The 22023-nt window shown below is 41.0% G+C and overlaps 1 protein-coding gene across 1 annotated transcript in view; it reads left to right on the forward strand.

The window, feature by feature from the left end:
- The window catches only part of slc25a21 (solute carrier family 25 member 21), an 83719-nt gene that overhangs the window by 59906 nt on the left and 1790 nt on the right, over positions 1-22023 (forward strand). The window contains exons 4-10 of the mRNA XM_085392508.1: positions 7546-7629; positions 14386-14452; positions 15265-15324; positions 18170-18277; positions 18389-18553; positions 20159-20340; positions 21843-21895. Coding sequence (XP_085248634.1) covers positions 7546-7629; positions 14386-14452; positions 15265-15324; positions 18170-18277; positions 18389-18553; positions 20159-20340; positions 21843-21895 — 719 coding nt within the window. The remainder of the gene's footprint in view (positions 1-7545; positions 7630-14385; positions 14453-15264; positions 15325-18169; positions 18278-18388; positions 18554-20158; positions 20341-21842; positions 21896-22023) is intronic.

Raw genomic sequence — 22023 nt, forward strand, 5'->3', positions numbered from 1 at the left:
AGGACCCCAAAGCGCTTTACACAACCAGTCATCCACCCATTCACACACATACATTCGTGATGGCAAACTACATTGTAGCCACAGCCACCCTGGGGCGCACTGACAGAGGCGAGGCTGCCAGACGCTGGCGCCACCGGGCCCTCTGACCACCACCAGTAGGCAACGGATGAAGTGTCTTGCCCAAGGACACAACGACCGAGACTGTCCAAGCCAGGGGTCAAACCGGCAACCTTCCGATTACAAGGCGAACTTCCAACTCTTGAGCCACGATCGCCCCGCAATCGCAATGCTCTACTTTAGTCTGTCTTCACTGCTTTCTCTGCAAGCAGCTTTGCAGCCCACCTTCATACCAACTCTTTCTTTTCATCCTGTGTATCTGTGTATATAGGTTGGCATTAATGCCTCCTCTCCTCTGTAACCTAGAGAGCTGTACTGCTGGTTTTCCTGCTTCAGGCTTTTTTTCCATTGATGCACTTTAAAGGGTGGGTAGAGACTACTAGAACAGCACAGAACCACCAAATATAAATTACTGCAAATGGAAATAATAATTTTCTTTCGCTAAAGCGGTCCTGACTGAAATGCGAACGATGTAGAAAGGCAGAAAGTAGGGGTGCGGTGGGTTGAGGAGGTGCATCGGTCAATACATCCCACGTTTATGCTGACAGTTCATTTTGTCACAGACCTGCAATTAACATTTGTGGTTTTGTTAACCGTAACCATAATCTTTCTCCTACCAAGTGTTTTAATGTGCCTAACTTATACCTTTGTTCATCATAACCACAGTTTTTCCAAAACCTGTGCAGTACTATACTAAACTTTCTGCAGATGCTGCAAAAATAGAGTAAAAAAATCTTTTTTTAAAATTGCTTTTGAAACATTATGAGATCCTTCTGTCTTTTATATGATGGGTGTTTGACTTTTTGATGGTGATTTTGTGTTATTTTTGATTTTTTGTAACTGTTGCTCCATTGTGACTTTATTGTATTGCACAGTGAAAAATAAAATTCATTAAAAAATCAAAAGGAGTTTAAGCAATACAATACAAGGCTCATGATCCTTCCTCTAACCTTCCTTTAAGTGCAACTTCACCTTCAAATAAGTTTGTCAGCTCTTGCGTTATATGTGGGCAGCTCTCCCAAGATGACGCCATCAATAAGTCCAAAAATAGTTCAGTGAAAAACAGTGACATATCCCTGAATATACCCTTCCTTCTGTTGAGCAGTTTTAATGAAAAACGTTTAAAATATCAAAGAACTAAGAACTGAAATGTTCCATCTCTTTTCAGGCAAGTCACTGCTTAGTCAAGCCAGATTTGTGTCATCGTGACATTGGTGACTTTTACATCAGTGTTTTTCACGGGTTTATTCAAACATGCCAAAACATCACAGAAAAATAGCTTATATTGTATGATCCTTACAGTCTGTTTGTCATCCTGTTTGGTTGCCTGGTTTTCTCATATTCAGCTGAAGGCACAACAGTTGCGCTCTTGGCGTTGCACCAGTTTGCAACCCAAGAACTTTTGTTTGTGTTGTTGTCCAGAAAGCTACATTTCTTCTTGGTTTCAAACCATACTCTTCTGAATGAAGTCTAGAGTTAGATCATCAAGTTCTTTGGCGTCCTTATTGGTACTCACCCCATATGTAAAATCATCCTACATCAATATGACTGTATTCATTCAGACTTTTTTTTGGAAGTGTTACAGAAACAATCCATTTAGGTTGACGGCTATTGTGGATTAAATGGAAATTTCGACAAACCGCTGACATGTTACATTTTGGTTGGATTAACAGAAAGGCATGCATGTCTGAAAGATGTTACTACCCACTTATTTTAACCTGACTTTCAACCATAAAAAAGCCCTTAAAAACCACACCCATAGTTTTACAGTTGTGACAGATGTTACTAGAGTTACACACAGCTGTTTGAGCTATAGCTAACAGTCATATGGATTATTATAGAAGTTTGTGTTATAGAGGTGCATGTAAAGAGCATATGGCCTGTCAGTGTTTGTAGTTGAGCACCTGTATTCATTATCAGTGAAGAGGTTCACATTCCAGTGCACTAATTACAGAGTAAAAACATAGAGGGCTTTGATTTCACTACACCCTCACTGTGCTGCAACCACACGGCTGCCCCCCTGCCGCACCATTTCAAAACTCAGACATACATGTCTGTGCATCCTTTATTTATTACTAAAGTTCCAGCCTCCCGCGAGAAGCTATTCCCACATTGGAGTCGCTCTAACACAACATTTCAAGCTCAGCACAAATTGTTGTTGCTTTGGAACAACTCGTAGTTGTTTGGCAGTTTCTTTACTCTCTAGATTGCCTCTTTTCTTTCAGTCATTAAATCTTTTAAATCCAATTAAATTGATATTTCGTACTAGTGCCTAAAGCGTAGGTATAAGTTTGTTCCCATTTTTTCATGCAGTGTTTAGGCAGATAGAGCCAAGCATGTTTACTGCACCGGACTACACAAAGGTGTGTAATATGTAGTTGACATTGCTCTGAAAGTGATCTGGCCTGTGGGTGAGAAGAAGTCACTGCTCAAGCATTCCAGACTTATTTAAAAACCTTGGCATGATTTGGTTGTAACTTTCATAGGTCTGCATCACTGACTAGATCCATAATTCTTCATGTCACTCAAGCTCTTAAAATAACTGGATTTAAGCTAAAAGATCTGGATGGCGTCCAGTAAAAATTACTGTGGCCTGCACTTGCACAAAGCGTTATGCTTACTTCTTAGTCAGTGATACCAGATAAGGGCAGATAGCAGTTTGTCCAAGAAAGAGTTTAAGAGATATATGTGATGAAAAGAAAGTTGAAAGAAAAGCAACAGAGAAAGGTAACAGTATTCTTCTTTATCCACACGTGGCTGGGTGACTCTTTTTCAACAACTTTCTGATCAGTAAGTCTTTAAATAACAATATTACAAGCCCTGAGACAAACTGGCATCTACACCCTAAAACATCATGACACAAATGTTTAAACAAATGAAGAATATAACAGCAAGATGACTGAATTTCTTGAAACAAGGCCTCTGTAGTTTAACCTCCTAAGACCCGAACTCTTCCACCGCATGCATTTTTAATTTCTCTTTGATATTTCGGCATATTGGGGCCCGATGAATGTAAAAACAAAGAATTACCAGATTTTTTTTTTTTTACCTTATTTTTGTTTTTAAGAAAAATAAGAGCCACATATGAGGATATTCGTTTAAAATTTTCATAGAACAGTAGCAGTATAATGTCCTCGTAAGTGGATATCAGGCCCTTATTGTGTAAAATTTAGTATTTTGGTCTAAATAACCCAAAATGTAATGTCAGGTCCTAGGAGGTTAAGTATGATTATTGGCAAATTCAGTCGAGACCTGAGCCAAGGCTGAGACATGTCATGTTGGTAGCTCATGGGAGTCTAAACAATATTGCAGAAGTTCCCAACCGTGGCTTCTACTGTCCTCTCCTGGACTACTCTATGACTGATGAGATAATCAATCGAAAGACTAGTACCTTAATTATCGAAAAAGAGAGTTGGTCTAGTTTTAGCCATGATAAAAAAAAATAATATTGAGTTATAGTAACCTGAGTTTTTTTTCTTTGTTCTTAATTTGTACTTGAAGAACCTGCAAAAGAGGTTTTACTGTTTTACTTTTACTTTTATATGATGCCATAATTAAAACTGCACCATAGCGCCATAATTTCAGCTAACAGCAGTTGGCAGAGTTTAAAAGACTCTAGATTAAACACCCAAGAAATCCTTCCTGTTATGCAATCGTTTTCTGGAAATGGTGGTAAGACTGCTCATTTTTTCCACCTATCTGATCCACTTCTGCAGCAGTCACGTTCTAAATTTGCCACAGTCCACTCTAACACAGAGTTATCTCTTAGTCAAGCAGAAGTTTGTAATGCTCAAAGCATTTGAGGTCCCAGTCTTAGACTGGCCCTGCCTCATGGTGTTTTATGCAGCTTTTTTTCTTGCTCTTCTCCAGTAACACTGCCTGATCTCAGGTCACAAGGGTCACAGCATATGAGCAGACATCTGGACTAGCGAAACAGTCCCAACATCACCACTGGGATTCAGAGGAACCAGTTTTATCAGTGTGAGAGAGAATCCAGAATGACAGAAGGATTTTGTAGCCCCTTTAACAACCAGACTAACTTTTTTTCTGATATCCAGACTGCATGTATAATTTGGGATTTCCCAGATCCAGTGGGTGCTGGTGAAACCTAACCTGGCCTGGTCCAGATCAAACTCTGGCAGCCTGCCGTGTTGCAAGCACCAAAAGTTTATCACTTCCCTTGAGCTCCCATCTCACGTCTTCTTCCCCTTTAATATTTTTTCCTATTCTGTTCTCCAAAGGTTTGTCTTTATATCCCTTCTGCTCCTATTCTCAGTTTTTCCTGTAACAGTTTTATTATAGATTTAATATATCAATTTTTTCTTTGCTCATTTCTTTATGGACAGGGCATAGATGAGTTGAAATCAAACTTAAGTGTGATACACCTTAATTTATGGTGCTTTTTAAATCGAACACACTATTTACTCTGTGGGACTAAGTCATCTCCGTTGTCAAAACAATAAGACGGGAGCCTTTTATTTTGGCTCTTTACCCTGATGCAAGACTGTATGGCTAAAGTCACAATTGAAGGAATTTGCCATGTTGGACCATTTATGTCGGAAATGTGGTCGTAACCTCATGTACCAATGCAATGGACTTTTACCATCTTTATGATCCTGCTCATTAAAATTAACTGTCTGGTTGTAAAAAATAGACTTCCCCTTTATGTTTCCTTCTGGATTGTCTTATGTACTTCAGATCTAACATGAGAAATTGCTCAACTTTCATTCCTCCCCCTTGTGATTCACTTCTTCTTTTTCTTCAATCATATTTTTTGTTTCTCTCCTTTTTTGTCAAAGCACTTGGCATTCCAAGAGAGAAGGCATGGGCAGATCAAGGCTCTCACTGTAGCAACCAGTCCAAATACGCAGCAAAACACATAAATCATAAAACATTCATACTTGGGGAAAATTGCACTATATGAAATACTACAGTATAATAGATAGGTATAGGTAACTGCCTGTTGTAGATTAGGTCATTACTTCTCTACTTAGTGTTTTAATTAAATGTCAGTCTGTCTGAACAGCTATAAATAAGAGTTTTTAAATAAATAGCAAGTCATCAAACTCATCCAGCTATTAATTTCTTTTAAGGGAATATCCATATCTCTTAAGAAAGGCTTTTAAATCTGCCCAGTCAAACCTATGCGCTTGAATCAACCTAGCAACCCCCTTCCTATAGGCTTTTTTTTTTTAACACAGTCTGTAGGTTCACCTCCACATCTCACCATCTATGAGATGACAGCCCATTTTGTCGGTGGCCCATTCAAGCCCATTACCACAAGGGTCTGGGAGCGGGCATAGCCTTGCTAAGCCCTGAAACACTCCTCTGCTATCCATAAAAATACAAAGAATGGGGCTCTAGCCTTCTACTGCACATTCCTTTACCTTTTTGACATCTTTGTGGATGCCTGACATTTGTGCTTTTATAGGTATTGGAGGTCAGGTGGACGAGGTCTTTCGTATTATTTAAACAAGAGTGTTGTCTCGTTTGCAGAATCACCAACCTGCCCTCGCCTTCACCCTCTCCCGGGTAGCTCTGGGCCTATAAAGCACAAGTACAGAGAGAGTAGGATGTGGGTGAAGAACAAATGGGGGAGCCTTGATGAACTTGCAGATTTCATCACCTCTTGGTATACTGTATCTCCATTAGCTTTCACTGATGATTGAAGAAGATGCTCCAAGCAGTGTGTTTTAAAGAAGCCCCAGGGTTTTCCTTGGGTCTTCCGTCTGTAGAGTTTATGACTTGCAGGGCTGACTCCAAGGCCAAGCAAATCTGCCAGAGCAATATAAAGGATATCTTTTGCTCTTCTTCAGCCAACCAGTATATCTTTGTATTCACTGAGGCCGTGTTAACAGAAACTAGAGCTTTTTGTCTGCACAAATCCCCCCAAACAGGACATCCACTCACAACCAACTGAAGCTTTGGGTCTTGTTTTCTACAACTGGTTGCTGTGAAAAGCAACACAAGCAGTTTCCTAGCCAGGGGCCTGACAGTTCCCCTGCTGCCATAAGTTCTTATATTCATCCCTATTATCTTCTACTCCCTGGGCCTTTCTGCTTGGTCCCTGGCTTTTATGACAGGGTAGAAGAGGGCCATGAGGAAATGAGGTGACCCCGGGGTTACGAGTGGAGTCAGGGGGCTGGAACTGGACCACGGCATTGCCAACCTCACTCTCTTAGGGCCAGTTCGGGTCGAAGTAGGGCAAGCAAAGGAGACAGGGGGAGACTGAGGACAGAGTGCCTTCCATCCTTGACCCCTTCATCATATGACTCTAATTAAGCCAGATTTGAATTTGTTTACAAGCCCCTGTGGTCTTAAATCTTCTTGGTCTTTGCCTCCTCCCAGTACCCCCTGTTTCACCATCATCTCATACCTTGAGTCCTTCTTTTCTTCTTGTCTTTAATATGGTGTCAGACATCTATTTATTATCCTGTTTTTACTAGTTTTCAGGAACCAGTTACAAGCTATTTGGGAATCCACCAAATAGGATTTGAGGGACACCCCTCTAAGATGTTAATCTGTTAGTGATATGAAAGGCCGCTCACCCCACTAAACTTCCCCTCCACTGGAACCTGGGGGCTCTTTATGGCCCCATCAGGCACCCGCGTGGACGACTTACTGCTGACCTTGTGACCTAGAAGTTGAAGCCATATGAGGAGGGAATCTTTCTCTTGTCCCATTACTGCCTGCTTTTTTTACTCGTGTCTCCTGCTTCGCTCCTCAGAATTGCTAATGTTATTTAAGATCTTCAAGTTAGATTTTGTCATCTTGTTAAACACAGTTGTCATCATCTCATTTCACATATAAGACGTTAGTTATTTCGTCATGTTTTCTCTAATTCCAAGGCATACAGTGGTGTTAAATGAGGAGTCTTAAATGAGTACCTGAAGCTCTTTACCACTAACAAGCATGATTTCTATTCATTCTTTCAAGATTTACACACAGCTCACCAGACTTTATTAGAGAGGTACCTGCATGTTTGCTGTACAACAAAAAGTCACTCGACTGGCTCCATCGTATTAAAAATTTACACGTAACTCAAGAGCTGTTACTATAGGCTTGCTGGCATGTTAGTACCTGAAATGCTTTGTGCAAAAGGCCTGGTCCTGGTGTGTTGCATGGTTAATTGGATCATTTGGGTTAAATAAATGTTTAAGTTCTCTCCTGCACTGAGTGGAAGGAGCCTCTCATCATAGTGGAGGAGGGAAAAAAGAGAGGGAAGAAAATAGAGGGAAAACAAGCTCAAATTTGTGCTTTTGAAGCCATGTCGGAGTATAGCCTACACAGGAAATGAGGATAGAAATTAAAAGAAACCAACATCTAGCTATGATAACAGTCCCTATGCAGAGTTAACATAAGTTGATGGAGCTGATGATCATAATATTTAAAGTAACTGAATTTTTAATCAGAAATTTCTTGTTGCAGGTTTCAGATCCAAAGAGGCACCACTGACCCCACCAGCTACAAGAGCCTGGGTCACTGCTTCCGGACAATTTTCCAGAGTGAAGGGTAGGTTATCCTCAGTAGTGATTCAAAATAACACGGGAAGCCACTCATGAGTCTTTCTGTTTTCCTGCACATGAAAAACACAAAGGTTGATAGTGCCATTATTTGCCTATGCTTATTAAATTCATTTCTTTTTAATAGTTCCTTGAGGGGCAAAAGTCAAGCACAAACTCAATGAATGCATCTTTATTACAACAACCTAGAACAATAAAATGTACTGTGACATCAAGGCAAAACTTTAAGTTGGCCACCAAAAACTTGGTGTTTGCTTATGCTGTTGTGTCCATAGGTATGCTATGCTTTTTATGTCTTTAATTCTTAGGAAAAGCTACTGTTGCTGTCATACTAACAGCATATCAGGGAGAAAAGTATGTAGTCAGCTATGCTGTGAGTGACATTTCTTCCAAACATGCTGCTTTATTTAAATGTAACCAAAAGTTATGTGGTTTGGTGGCTATAAGGATGTGAGCATTACAGTTTGGCTTCCTTAAAAATGGCTGATGTGTCTGTCAGCCTCCAAAAATATCGTGCAGCAAACCACTGAACATACCTTATTATACGCTGTATCTCGTACAGGATACGAGTAGACTAACTAAAGACAGCCATCCTGCCATGCTCCCTCCTCGTCTGCCTGCCCTGTCACGGGTCTGTGAGATAGAGCAGGCGTAGGAGAAAGTGTTTGCCACTCGCTCTGTTTACGATGAGCCGACAGCTTTACTGCGGATATAAAGTTGATCTGCTGCAAGGTGTGAGTGAGCGCAAGGCAAGAGGCTGGCTAGTGACAGTTAGAAATCCTCAGTTGGCTGGAGTTCAACACACACACTTATGCTGTTACAGTAGCCATGCCCTCTTCACCCCATACGCATGCTGACAGTGTGACATTTAACGCTTCTTTGCCTACTTTTTGGGTGTGTCCTGCGGGACTAACCTTGTACGAATTTCCAGAGAATTCTTTTGGCACATAAAATGGTTGACATAAAGCGTGGCGTTCACAATATCAACATAAGCTTTTGAGTGCTGTTTGAGTGTGATCTCATCTAACAAAGTCGAGACGTGCCGCAGAATCACTGAATACGGAAGATCCACTTCCTTGTCGACCAATTATCATTAACAGTATATTTTTGCTGAGTATGTAATCACTCCCCAGTAGCACATTGAGGATTACCTACAGGCCAAACCACTTAGTTATAATTTATATAAATAATGTTAGGCCCCACTGTTGTAGAATTATTATTAAAAATAAACTTCTCCCGTCAGCTCATGGCAGAACAGGGCCAACACCAGACCTCTCTCTCACTCTCTCTCTCCCTCTTTGAGGCGGTGAGGGAGGAAACCTGAGCTCTAAAGTTGAGCTCAGTGACTAAGCTGAAGAAAGACACAAGCCTGGACACAATAGCTGCACCTATAGTATTTAATTTCATATACAAGGAGATGCACGTGAATGCTTAACACGAATTAAGAGTTATATCTGTTAAAATTTTACATTTGCCATCTCTGAAATATAGCATGAAATCCTGTAGCTGTGCTCATAAGTGTGTGACCGTGTGAACTACACTCACTAACACTTGGTTGTGTATTGCCTTACAGTCTGCACTTCTTTCTTTTTTTGCATGTGGGTGCAGCAGCATGAGCATGTGTTAAGTGTTTCCGTCTGGAGGCAAACAAAAAGACTCTATTCTCTAGCATTCTTTGCTAGTGTGGTATCCAGAGACTGGGTCGGGACCCAAAGCGCGGCCATGGTTATATTAAAAGGGTCCATGCATTACATGAGAATGGTGGAAATACTGAAGATGAGTGACTAATGCCTGGAACTAACACTGTAGGGTTGAGGGATGTGGGGTTGAATCCAGCTGGGACCACCCATGCAAAAAATATGTATACATTCGTGGTAGTGTGAAGAAGAGCAGATACGATTATGATGATCCAGATCATGTATGAAATGCGACGGTGAAAGGAATAGGTTAAAGGAATATTTGGCATTTTTGGAAACATGCATAACTGGGATCTCTGAAGGGAAATTAAGTTTTATAGCTTATAAAGGAAAGATAGTCCAAGATTATTAGTGAGCTTTTGATGGAGATATAGTAAGGAGGTAAAGAGACATTGTCAAGGCCAGCTGCTTTCTTCTGTTTTTAGTTTTGATCCTAAACTGACCTACTTGCATTGCATTTATAAAGGAAAATACACATATATCTAATCCTCAATTCTATTTATATAGTGCCAAATCCCAACAAGAGTTGCCTCAAGGTGCTTTATAATGAAAGGTAAAGACCCAATAATACTAGAAAGAAAACCCTCAAAATCATACGATCAACTATGAGGAAACATTTGGCAACAGTGGGAAGGAAAAACTCCCTTTTAAGTGGAAGAAACATGAACCAGGCTTAGGGTGGGGCAGCCGTCTGCCGCGACCGGTAAGGGGTGAGCAGAGGGAGTCAGGACAAAAGACACAATGTGGAAGAAAGCCAGAGATGAATAAAAACTAATGATTCAGAATCAAAGCAAGAAAGAACAGTATACTGTTAAACTACTGTTAAACCTACTTATCTTACAGACTGTGCTAGATTAATCCAAATCTCAAACCCCTGACAACCACAACATGTGCTATAGCGTCCTTTTGTTACAGCAGGTAAAAGTGTTTATCGTACAATCTCTTACGTCAGTAACACAGGGTTTTTTTTATTCTAGTTATAGCTATTCGTGACTTAGGTGACATCTAAGTTGCATAAACGGAAGCAGTTTTGGTGGATTTAATCCTGGCCACTGGGAATTCTGTTATTTAGTTCCTGTTAGGAGCAATGTCAAGTTTTAACAGGCACTAGGAAATGCTAAAATATTCCCTGTGCAACATTTTTCAGTTTCCTCAAAGACTGTGAAAATAAAATGTGTGTTCCAAAATGTAAATCGCAGCAACTTTCCAGGTTTGCACATTTTCACTGTTACGCTATTTTTGTCTGTTTTTATTTCTGTCACTGGTATCGCTGTTAGTGGATTTATTTAGTTGGTCTTTTTTGTGTAGTTGTGTCACTGACACGCTTCTCTCCAGATGGATGAAGGCTGTTAAAAAAGGAAAGGTTTATGAAAATGAAAGCCAAATTACACACACAAGCATACAAGTACACCCAACTAATGCTGGGATATACACATCCCTCATCCCTCGCTCTGTGTCAGGAGGCCATTTGTTTAGGAAAGACAAAAAGGGACTTAGTGTGTACTTTACATTGGCAATCAAATAAGGATTCAAATGATGGCCACTCACTAGAGGCCATATTTGTTCTGTAACAAATTTCACTCCTCCTTCATCACCTGGTGGCTCCCCAGCCTGACCACACCCGGGAAATCTGTGGCCACCATTTGCATGGACAAAGAGAGGAGAGGGAAAGGCCTTCCGTCTGACTGAAATAACTTGTTTACACAAACCATATAAGAGATTCATTTTTGGCTTCCAGGCAGCATTTTGCTCAGCGATAATCCCTTGCTCTGGCATGATAATGCGGGCTCAATTACCCAGAGCCAGCGCTGCTTGTGTAGCTTCAGGTGTTGATCAAATAGGCTGGATCACCTGATGAAAAGTCTTTTGATAATTAGTTGTGGTTTGCTGCTGTTTTTGCTAGGCGCCCTCGCCGCTGTGGATTCTGTGCAAGCGTAATCGCCTGTCGGTCTCAGGTTATAGTCAGTGGAAATGTGTTCCAGCAGCAAAAATATTTACACTTGTACCCAATCAACCAAGATCATCTCTGTTGACTTTTAGAGAATGTTGCCACAACAGAGCTGGTGCTGCTGTTCACAGGATACAGTCGGCCACGCCATGTTGTCCTCTTTGACTTGTATTCAATATCAGTTTGCCCTCTCTGATAGTTTCACTTTCCCTTCGCCACAACAAATATTTAATGACCATGTGTACATTTACAGAATATTATTATCTATTATTTTTTATTTTTAGATAAAGAAATTATTTTTGGTAATAAGGCTACTTTTTATTTGTCAGTAAACTCCTTGGAAAGGCCTAAAAGATTAGTTTTTGACTCCTTAGTCCCATTAATTGCTGTCAGGGTGGTGTGTTTGTTTAGATGACAAATGGGGGGGAGGCTAGATGATTTCCTGAAACAACTGAGAAATACCGAGTAAATCGTGTCTTTTCTCTGAACCTTTTTTTTTTTTAGCTGTGCATCAACCCACATTTGGAGCCTCTACTTGAGTCTCTATCTGCAGGTCGAGAAAGAGAAATTCTTATTTTGTAGCATAGCAAAGACTTTGTAATATTAGCCTTGAGTTTTAGAAGTAAATCTTCAGAACGCCATCAGGTTTCTGGTAACTATTCCTTCAAAATGACTTGTATTCCACATTGTAATGAAGGGCATGTCATAATGTGCATCTCTGATTCACTGATGTGTGTTTTCACTTTTCGAGGTTAGAGCTGGCACAGATAACTAGCCACGGAATATTTATTTTGTTTTGTATTTTTTTTTTTTAAAGAAAAGAAAACAGCTGAATGAAACTTTTTTTATTAAGGCCATCTTGCAGTTTCACAATAACCACTGATGTCATTTGAAAGTGTTCTTTCAAGAAGTAAGGTAGCAACAAAAAAATTGAACAGAGGAAGCTTTGAAACGTTGTGATCGAAGAGCATATTTTGCATTTTCCATGAATGGAATTTGGATCATGGAAAATATCTCAATGGTAAATAAACAAGGAAGCGGGAAATCTAAAAAGCTTGTGATGGGTGGTGACCACAAAAGAATGTAGTTTTTCCATAGCAACACGTTTGTTATGTGTTTACACATCGTTGCCCTGAGCTTTGCACGGCAATTAAACAAAATATTTATTGAAATATTTATCGCAATTACACATGCATAACCCCATCTTCAGATTGATTGATTTATTATGGATAAAAATGTCCTGACCTGTCCTGTCCTTTATACTGATAGTATAAGAGTAGTGGCCTCTGCTGCTTCCCTTCTTTGAAGATTTAAACCTGTTTTACCTGTTTTAATTCAAGACAGTCCCCTTAAAACAACATTTAGGAATGATAATAGTGGAGGAGAGGTAGCTGTTGCCAGGAACAGTTTGCTATCAACACAAAAGCTAATGACTCAAAGTATCCGATGCTTCAGATGTGCTGCGTTTTAGACCTGGAGCCTGTGGCACACGTGGTAAAGTTTGACAAAAACAACATATTACTAGTAAGAAAAAGTTAAAGTATGTCAATCTGGCCCCATTAATGTAAACTAGACCAGTTCAAACAAATGTCCTAAATGTTCTAACATGTTTTGACCTAACTGAAGGCTGTGGGAAATGCATGTGTGTGCACTTCTGAATGTATACGAAACATGCAGTGTGCAAAACAAAGCCTACTACTGTCCTCTTGCATGTGTACATCAAAAACCAGTCAGACATTCGTGTGAATCTATATATGTGCTCTTTTGTTACTTTTCCATCAGCCGTTAACATACCTCACCTGGTTACAAAGGGGCATTTACCTATGAGAGGGTAACTCAGCTTATATCCAAGAATCTGAGTGAATCTGAACACAGCATGGAAAGGTTAAGAAGAGATTTGTATATAATTCAAAAAAAGCACCCAATAAGTGTGTTAATGACTAATTTAACAATCTGTTCATTTAGTTTGTGAAGGCATTACATAAAATTCGCTTTTCCAAAATATAGCCTGTGTTCCATGTAGATACACATCTCAATATGAATAACTCACTGTATCATTTTATTATTTTTCCTGGCTCTGACTCTGCCTTAAATCATGGCTGGATGTATAATCGAGCACAGGCAAACGACCAAATTGACTAAAATTATACAGCTACTGCTTCTGAAATATCCAACATATCAAATACTGAAAAAACACCCTTAAATCATTTCCTCAGCATATTCATGTAGAACATGTTTACCAGGGTTTGTGGTTTGAAAGTATATCTGAAAATGTGCCTTGCTGAATAAGGAGGAAGAGAAAATGTCACGCCAATCCCTTTGTGATTTTTAAACCTTTATATAAACCTTAAACAGGAATTCTGCACATTGTATGAATTCCTTAACTCAAATTTGACTAGCAAGTCACTGCGACATCACGCAAAGCCAAGTCTTTATCAAGCATGCATAGCCCTGAATAGTGGATTAAAGCTTCTTGATGCAAGGCGACAGTGCTGTCCACTGCACCACGCTGCCTTGTGACGTTCATTGGCTTCCACTTATTTCCATACAATATGAAAATCAGTGAGCAGCCATTTGAAACTTGTCTTGGAACATGGCAAAATGCATAACTAAAACTTCCTAAATCCTATGCAATCTGTACTTTGTATCCTAAGTTAGAGTTGCTGTGGTGTTGAGCTGTATTGCATTACAACGATGAATAATAAGTTGATGTAAAGTTATCAGTGTATTAGAGGATATTTCAGCAGCAGTTTGGTTGATCCGATGTGCGTGTAGTGTTGATACACTACACGTACAATGTAAAAGTAAACTAACATTTTACAAAAACTTAAGTCGAATTCAGTGCCAGAGAGGGGCAGGGATAGCTCATTAGGTAGAGTGGTGGCCCCATGATCGGAAGGTCGGGGGTTCGACTCCACTGAACGGCTACCCTGAGGTACCCCTGAGCAAGGTACCGTCCCTGCACACTGCTCCCCGGGCGCTGCACTGGTGGCTGCCCACTGCTTCACTGGGTGAATGGGTTAAATGCAGAGGAACTATTTCCCTATGGGGACTAACACACACACTTTACAGAGAAACATTTTATTTCCTCTTTCTACAGAGTATTTGGATTCTACAAGGGAATCCTACCTCCTATTCTGGCAGAGACACCAAAGAGAGCAGTCAAGGTGAGACAAAGGACATGGCCGTTTGTTCACTGATGGCCGCAGAGCTTCTCGGCATATGATGCAACGCTCAGGATCTGGTTTCTTGGCAAACTGCTTCACTCCCATATGAAAACACTCAAACCACAATCGTTCTAACATGGTACACACGTGTTGATTAAACACATGACGCCCTCTGCCATGTCTGCCTCCTCAGCCACTCCTGTTCATTCTGTTGTAAGTCAATATTTGGAAGACCAAGCATTTGAAAGAAAGCCATCTCTTGAGAGCCATCTTTGGATATTTGTAATGAGGTTTAGCATTTGGAGCTAACGTGTAATGGGGTGACAGGGATTGGGGTGAGCGGGGGGTTGGGTGGCGCAGAGGGCCCTGATGCTTGGCATAGAACACCTCTGTAATGAGATGCTGGAAACAAGGATGTGTGAACTTTAAAAGTAAGCACTCACACTGAGAAGATGGGGTAATCACTCACATTGAGAACAAAGCTAGGTGGTGAGAAATGTCTGGAGCCAGAAAACAAATTAAAGCTCCGATTAAAACAGTCTTGCTGGCATTTTGCCCTTGGTCAAATAAACAGATCCGTGGATCTGTCTGCTTTTGAGACTTTTGTCTTTCCACAAAGATCAAGGTCTGAAATTCAAAGCGTACCGTCATTTCATGTTCGTTTACTAAATACATGCCATCTTCATGTAGTTCCCCCTTTCCTTTTGTGTGTTTTTAAGGTAGCTTTCTTTATGTACACCATATGTGGGTGTGTATGTGTGCACAGATGTCACTTTCTGACAGCGCTTTTATCCTGATCTTTCCCACTGCAGTTTTTCACCTTTGAGCAGTACAAGAAGTTGCTGAATTTGACCCCTTTGTCTCCCGGTGTGGTGAGTCTTCCATCCAGGGACACCTGAATACACTCTCACTTGAAAAAAGAAATACGCACGCACACCGGATTTGGAATAATGTTTTAGAGTATAAAAACAGCTCACCTGCCAAAGGCTTTTAAAACAAAGACAAATGCCAAGAATAATTTTGCCAGGCAAATGAATTAATAAAAATGTAAATGTCCTTGTTAACATTTCATTTTCAGTGCTGTTTCATGTAAAACTTTTAGTAATGAAGGAATAGGTTTAGAAGGGAAATTCTTACTCATTTTGTGTTTTTTATCTTGGTCACACATTGGACAAGATAAACATGAAATGATTTCCAGAGCTTAAATTAATACTGTTGGCATAGTGCGAGCAATTCAGCACACATTTAGTCATTTATGTAGCTGTCAATGTCATTTTTAGAACTTCTGAAACAAACCCTGAATGTTCCACTTTCACCTCAGTTTAGCATTTAAATGTATGAAGCAACATTTATATGTAGTTGGCACTCAGTTTGGGACATCAGCTGTGATCAGTGTGGCACTAATGACTCCATGTCTCTGGCTGAACCTTTGCTTTTATGAGCTTCATTCCCAGCAACAGAGCAGCCACAAAAACTACAAGCGTTTGTTCGGTGCTGCTACGTATGTGTTAATCCAGTATAACTGGCAGCTTATTAGAAGGCTTTTTTAAAATTACACAAGTAATAATTACTTTGTTTTCATTTCATTGACTCACACTGTGTGAGAATCTATTCAGATTTTTTTTAAAATTGAAGATAGGAAGGAGCTAAATGTTGCATAACAGCAACAGTTACCATAAGACTACGGTGCAGACTTAACATTGGGCAGGTGCTGCGTTTTGCCCATGCTGTATGTTGTGTTAATATAAAAGACAACCCAAATCTGTAACCTGGAGTCACAACAGCAATCATAGTGCTTGCACTCGGTATAATCCTGGAATCTGCAGTCTGGTTTGTCCATTGACAATTTGATTAATGCTTATTCAAACAAAATGAGTGTGCCCCTTCACTGCTGACACAGACGAAAAATCACTTTGCAATTCTACAATGAATGTAAAGCAAGTAGAAAAGCTATGGCGGTAACAATACTGCCTGTCTGCTGTGACATTCAGTCATTTTTAAATAAGCTCAGCCATATGGGAAGTCAGACCTTACAATTTAAAACAGCAAAAGGAGTCCAGCAAAGTTTGTGACATGCTAGTGATCTAAAGGTTGAATTCATAACAACTGAGACAGCTGATCAGATAATATCGTTTACCCAACCTCAACTGCACGTCCAACAGCAACTAATCCCAATTCGAGAAAAAAGGCAGTTAAAAATCAGTGTATTAAAATTTCAAGTTCCCATTTAGTTAACTTTAATCACGTTATTTTATCGCAGCGTGGCTACACTGGGACAACCCACTGGGATTATATCGTTTATATAGTAGCACCTTTTTCTCTTCATCCCCAAGTTAAGCAGGTGGGATTCTTTATAGCCTGGACATAAACACAGATTGCCTCTTAAATTAAGATGAACCCACAAAACTTCATAGTCACCACTCCTTTCAAACCCCGATGTTTGGAAGTAGAGCCAAAATAGTCTAATATTTAACACAGTACTTTAAAACCAACTTGACCAACTTGCTTGGCGGTTGTTAATTCTGGAGACTGGCTACACCACAGGCCATGAGGTAAGAAGAGGTTTCATCCTTCTTGAGTAATTGATTTTCTGTTATATTGAGTCAGAGTTTTAAGCTAGAAAGATTTGTATTGGTGGGGTGTGGTCACCGCACACCACCTATTCAGGTGGCAGCCAAGTGTCAGCCATGATGGATGGCTTACCTGTAGCTCAGTGTCAAAGCCGCCCCAGCGTGGAGAATATCCTCATCTTGTTTTTACAGCCATTTCTGGAGTAATGTTTACCTGTCCCATTCATCATGCCCTCTTCCCACTCTTCTTATGCCTCCTTCTGACTATCTTCTTTCCACCCCTTCCTCTTCCTCAAGTACCTCTAACCCCATTCCCCCCAGAGGCCCTCGCATATCAAGTACTGTAATCACATCAGATCATTAGTGCAAGTGAATTACAGATTGGTTGTGAATGGTGCTCTCTTCCCCCCTATTCAGCATGGCACAGCTGAATGCCTTCACTCTGATTAATGAGGACACACACAGTAATAATACAAATAAGGAATTAAAACGTGGCTCGCTGGCTGTGTAAACATCGCGAGGCATGTCTGAGAGGATGGGTCCCGGGGCTCTGACAGCAGGATAAAGAGGCAGGAAGAGTAATGAGCTATAGACACGTTCTTGACATGTTCCCATTACGCCTCGCTCTGAGCACGCATGCACGCATGCACGCACACATGTACACACACACACATGTACACACACACTTAGATGCAGAAATAGACAGACCAATGTAAGTACATGCAGTGTTGCAACAGCCAGTTGTATAAAATCGGTGCTACATTAGTGCATGTTGATTGTGATGAGATGAATGAAAGCAGAAAATAATTTTTTGGCTTCTTCAGTGCAAGTTTGTTACCTTGCTCACATTCCTACTTTCTGCTCACCTTCCTCTCATTCCCATCTGTCATCTGGCATTCTGTCTGATGATAAACACAGGCGTCTTAAAGCATTTGTCAAGAAGTAACAATGATGGCTGTGACGAATACATATTTTAGACAAGACAAAAAGACTCAGGTTTCTGGAAATGAAATAACAACGGCAGCTCTTGTAACCCGGACACGTTGTCACTCTTCATTGTCTTCATCAGTTTATCTAGTTTGCTCTGTCTCTACCCAAATATTATCTCCACATTCTGAGTCCTAAATCACGTCCAACTCCCCTTTAGGCGCTGTCTGCAGCAGGGCTTGGTTCTGGCTTGACTGAGGCTTTAGTGATCAATCCATTCGAGGTGGTGAAAGTCAGTCTCCAGGCCAACAGGGATTCCTTCAAAGAGGTTGACTGAAATCAAATATTGTCATAATGTGTAAAATATTGGTAATCTACACATCTTTCCATAGAAATCTGCTCACATGTGTTTCTTTCGAATTCAATCTTTCCAATACAGCAACCCTCCTCCTTTGCCCAAGCAAGACGGATAATTAAGTCAGACGGCTTTGGACTGAGGGGCCTTAATAAAGGATTAACATCAACACTGGGGCGCCATGGAGTTTTCAACATGATCTACTTTGGCTTCTACTTCAATGTCAAGGACGCTATTCCTACCAACCCAGTAATATGCCAATCATAATCTATGATCACACACTTACTTGTTTTGGGGTTTTTTTCCAAACCACTTTAACCTTGCTTTGACATTGGTAACCTTGACTACACCTAGTTTTTTTGCTATCCATAGGCTATGTGATATGCATGTGTGCCAACAACCTTGCCACAGGGAAATACCAAATGTATTTAACAGTATTATTAGTTAGCCTGACTGGCATGGAGGGAAGGAAGCAAAAATCAGAGAGGACTTGTAAGATCAGCCCCACTAATACCTCTTCTGTTTGCTCTTCATAACATCCTCAAAGTTTCAGATTACACATCCGGCAGTTCCTGATGGCCCAAACAAAAGTTAATTTTGTTTAATGGAAACATTACCATACGCCAGTTCCACATGTGCAAACTGGAGCATTAGATTAACTCCAATGAACTAATTGGAAGCAGACAACTGTACTATTTTCAAGAGGAGGGTTACAGTGGGAGGCCAGGCTCTGCTAAATTTTCAACATTTTTCCAATGACGCATGATGTACAGAAAACCAAGTGGTCATCTTCTGTGAATGATAATTATGTGGCTGGATGACTCAAATAGCTCCCTTCTTAGATTGTGGCAGTTGCTTTTTGGGAATTATCCGTCTCGATGCACATTGATGGAGCGATCCTGTTTGTTAGATGCTAACAGTGGCCATTGTCGAGACAGCAAAAGCAGAAATATTGCGGACGTTGTGCAATTCACAGGCTGAGCTGATAGTGGTGTTTCTTCAAAGGCCTTGTGTCAGCAACATGAGCAATGAGCTTGCAACTCAAACTTGTCTGCAGTCGAATTCAGACTGTCGAGTCCAGGTTTCTCTCATGTGGCCTTTTGACTAACAGAGGAGGCAGATAGCACACTGCCATCATTCACAAGTGAATGTGTGAGGAGATGTTTGCTTAAGGCTGTTAGGAAGTGGGTTGATGGGTGTACTTAGGCCACAGTTACGTTGCCCCCTTCTCCACATCCCACTTGAAAAAAAATAGAAAAAGTGGGATTAGCTGTTGATTTACCACGGCTCTCAGGGTGTCCAGCCGCTTGAGAAAGGCCTGGACCAGAGAGGCTGCTGTCATTTGTAAAAATATCCTGGCCAATTAGCTGTCAGAGCTCTCTGAGTCTGGGCTTCTTTGGTACAGTAATACCCCTGTGCCGAGTCACAGCCCAATTACCCAAATTGTCCCCATATGCCTCCCCAGTCTGCCTGCATGAACCCTGTTTATAAATCCTCTGTCTTGGCTCCCCGGTGAACATGTGCTTCTGCTCAGCCAATCAGAATGCTGCACTGCAGTCAGGAAGCACTAATCTGCCCCCCGCTACCATAAAATGATCAGGGCTTTCATGCAAGCTTTGCAATCATATGCACAAGTCCCCTCATGCTCTCCCCCACATTCGCTCATAGACGTAGACACGTAATGTCTCAGCGCTGACTTTGTCAACTCCCTGTCACTACTTTCCTTTTTATTTCCAAAAGCTCTATTTGCTGTTTATGTTTTATGGGACCAAATTTAACCCTGTGGTTCACACTTTAAAAATATAAGTGTCACCCTTAAAAAGGCATACCTAATTTTATCTCCTCCTTTTTCAGGACCCTACCCTAGAGTTCCTGCGCAAGTTTACCATCGGCCTGTTGTCTGGGACCATCTCCTCCTGTGTGAATATTCCCTTCGATGTAGCCAAGAGCCGGATCCAGGGCCCCCAGCCAGTGCCAGGAGAGATCAAGTACCGCACCTGCTTCCAGACCATGGCACTAGTGTACCGCGAAGAGGGGTATGGACAAATGTGGGAGGAGAAAAACAGGGGATGTTCGGGACAAAAGCTGGAATGCTGATTCATTCAAGAATTAATGAGCCACTTTGTCTGTTTTGTTAGCAGTCGATAGTTGGTTATCTGCCAAACTGGCTGTCAGAGAAGACAAATGTACCAGCTGGAGCTACAAGTTAGCAGGGTTTGATTGTGTGGAGTGACTTTCCTACACTAAATACAGCAAAAAAGCACGAATAGCTTCATGCAAAACTGTGATCCAATGAATGGAAACTAAATAATGATGTTAGATTCTGGGCTGTATTCCCCATGAGTACAATCATACATTTCTGCAGCCTGTCAGTTGTTTAGTAAATGTTAACATATTTTCATGCCTCAAAGAATGACAGCTCTAAATGGAAGCTTCAAGGAAAGATGTATGTTATGCTAGCAATTGCCTCAGGCTTTCCACTTTCCCCCATGCTGCTCCGCTAGACAAGGGCCAGCGATATGTTTGTAGTTAGTGGATGTTGTTAGTATAGAGGTTGTTGCAAGAATGGCACTGAAATGTTGTCGTTGCAGGGGTGCATGGATGGTGCCCCATCCGCCACATCCAGTCCCCTTCTCTAACACAACACAGTCCCAGCTAATTAGTGGTCCCTATGGGAGACGTCATTAAGCAGACCCTAACGAGCCGCACGGCGCTCCACGGGTCAATCTAATCAGACAGAGGGCCAGGGAGGAAGTGGGTCGAGCCTTATTAACGCCATCAGTGGCGGGGGCAGGGAGCGGGACAGGGAGCACGAGGCGGAGGCGGACAGCCACTGATCACCTTGAATGCATTAAGGAGCAGGTACTCGGTAGCGCTGGCCGCTGGACCCTATATACCTGATGGAGTGACAGACAGGCAGCGCAGCAGACAGACAGACTGACAGACAGGCTCTCACATGTATACTCATTCATGCATTCACAAGCAAGAGCACAGGCGCATGTATACAACCAGCATATGGAAGGACTCAGATCAGTCAAACACTTACAAAAACAAATAGATTTATCATGTAAAAATGACTCTATTCAGAACTTGCTTATTATAATAGCGAACTGTAAGTATTGATGCATTGCATACATTACATCTAATAAAGCTGGGGCTTGATTCATGAATTGCTAGGCAGCTTCTGAATTTCTTTTTTAGATCAAATGATAATAGATTATCATACACAAGAGTTCACTTACATTGGTTTTCTTTGAGATCTGCAAAGCATCTAAAATGATATTTAATAAATGAAGTGATGTCAGAGGTTTAAAATTTGCCTCTGAGTTGTGCTGGATTTGACATATGAAGTAGGACACATGAGAAGTACTTATGTGCAGTCTAAAATTTACACACCACCACTCCATTTGCACTAATTTACATTTCAACTCCATCGCAGCACAGCCATTACGCAAACTGAAACGATTTACATATACTGGATTCTAGCTAAAATCTTTGCACATTAACACCTTACAGCTCTTCTTTCCTTTCTTTGCAGGTATTTGGCACTATACAAGGGATTGGTTCCCAAGATAATGAGGCTTGGACCAGGTAAGAAAAAAAAAAATTCCTCGTGTTAATATTGAAATCATTGTCATCCTCACATCTGTCACACCTGTTGCAGCAGATAAGGCTGGTGAAGAGAGCGATTAAGCAAGAAAAAGCCTTCCCTTAAGCAT

The sequence above is a fragment of the Rhamphochromis longiceps genome, linkage group LG19 (genome assembly GCF_057381845.1).
Source record: "Rhamphochromis longiceps isolate RC_006_pf linkage group LG19, R_longiceps_female_GT1.1, whole genome shotgun sequence".
Lineage (NCBI taxonomy): Eukaryota > Metazoa > Chordata > Actinopteri > Cichliformes > Cichlidae > Rhamphochromis > Rhamphochromis longiceps.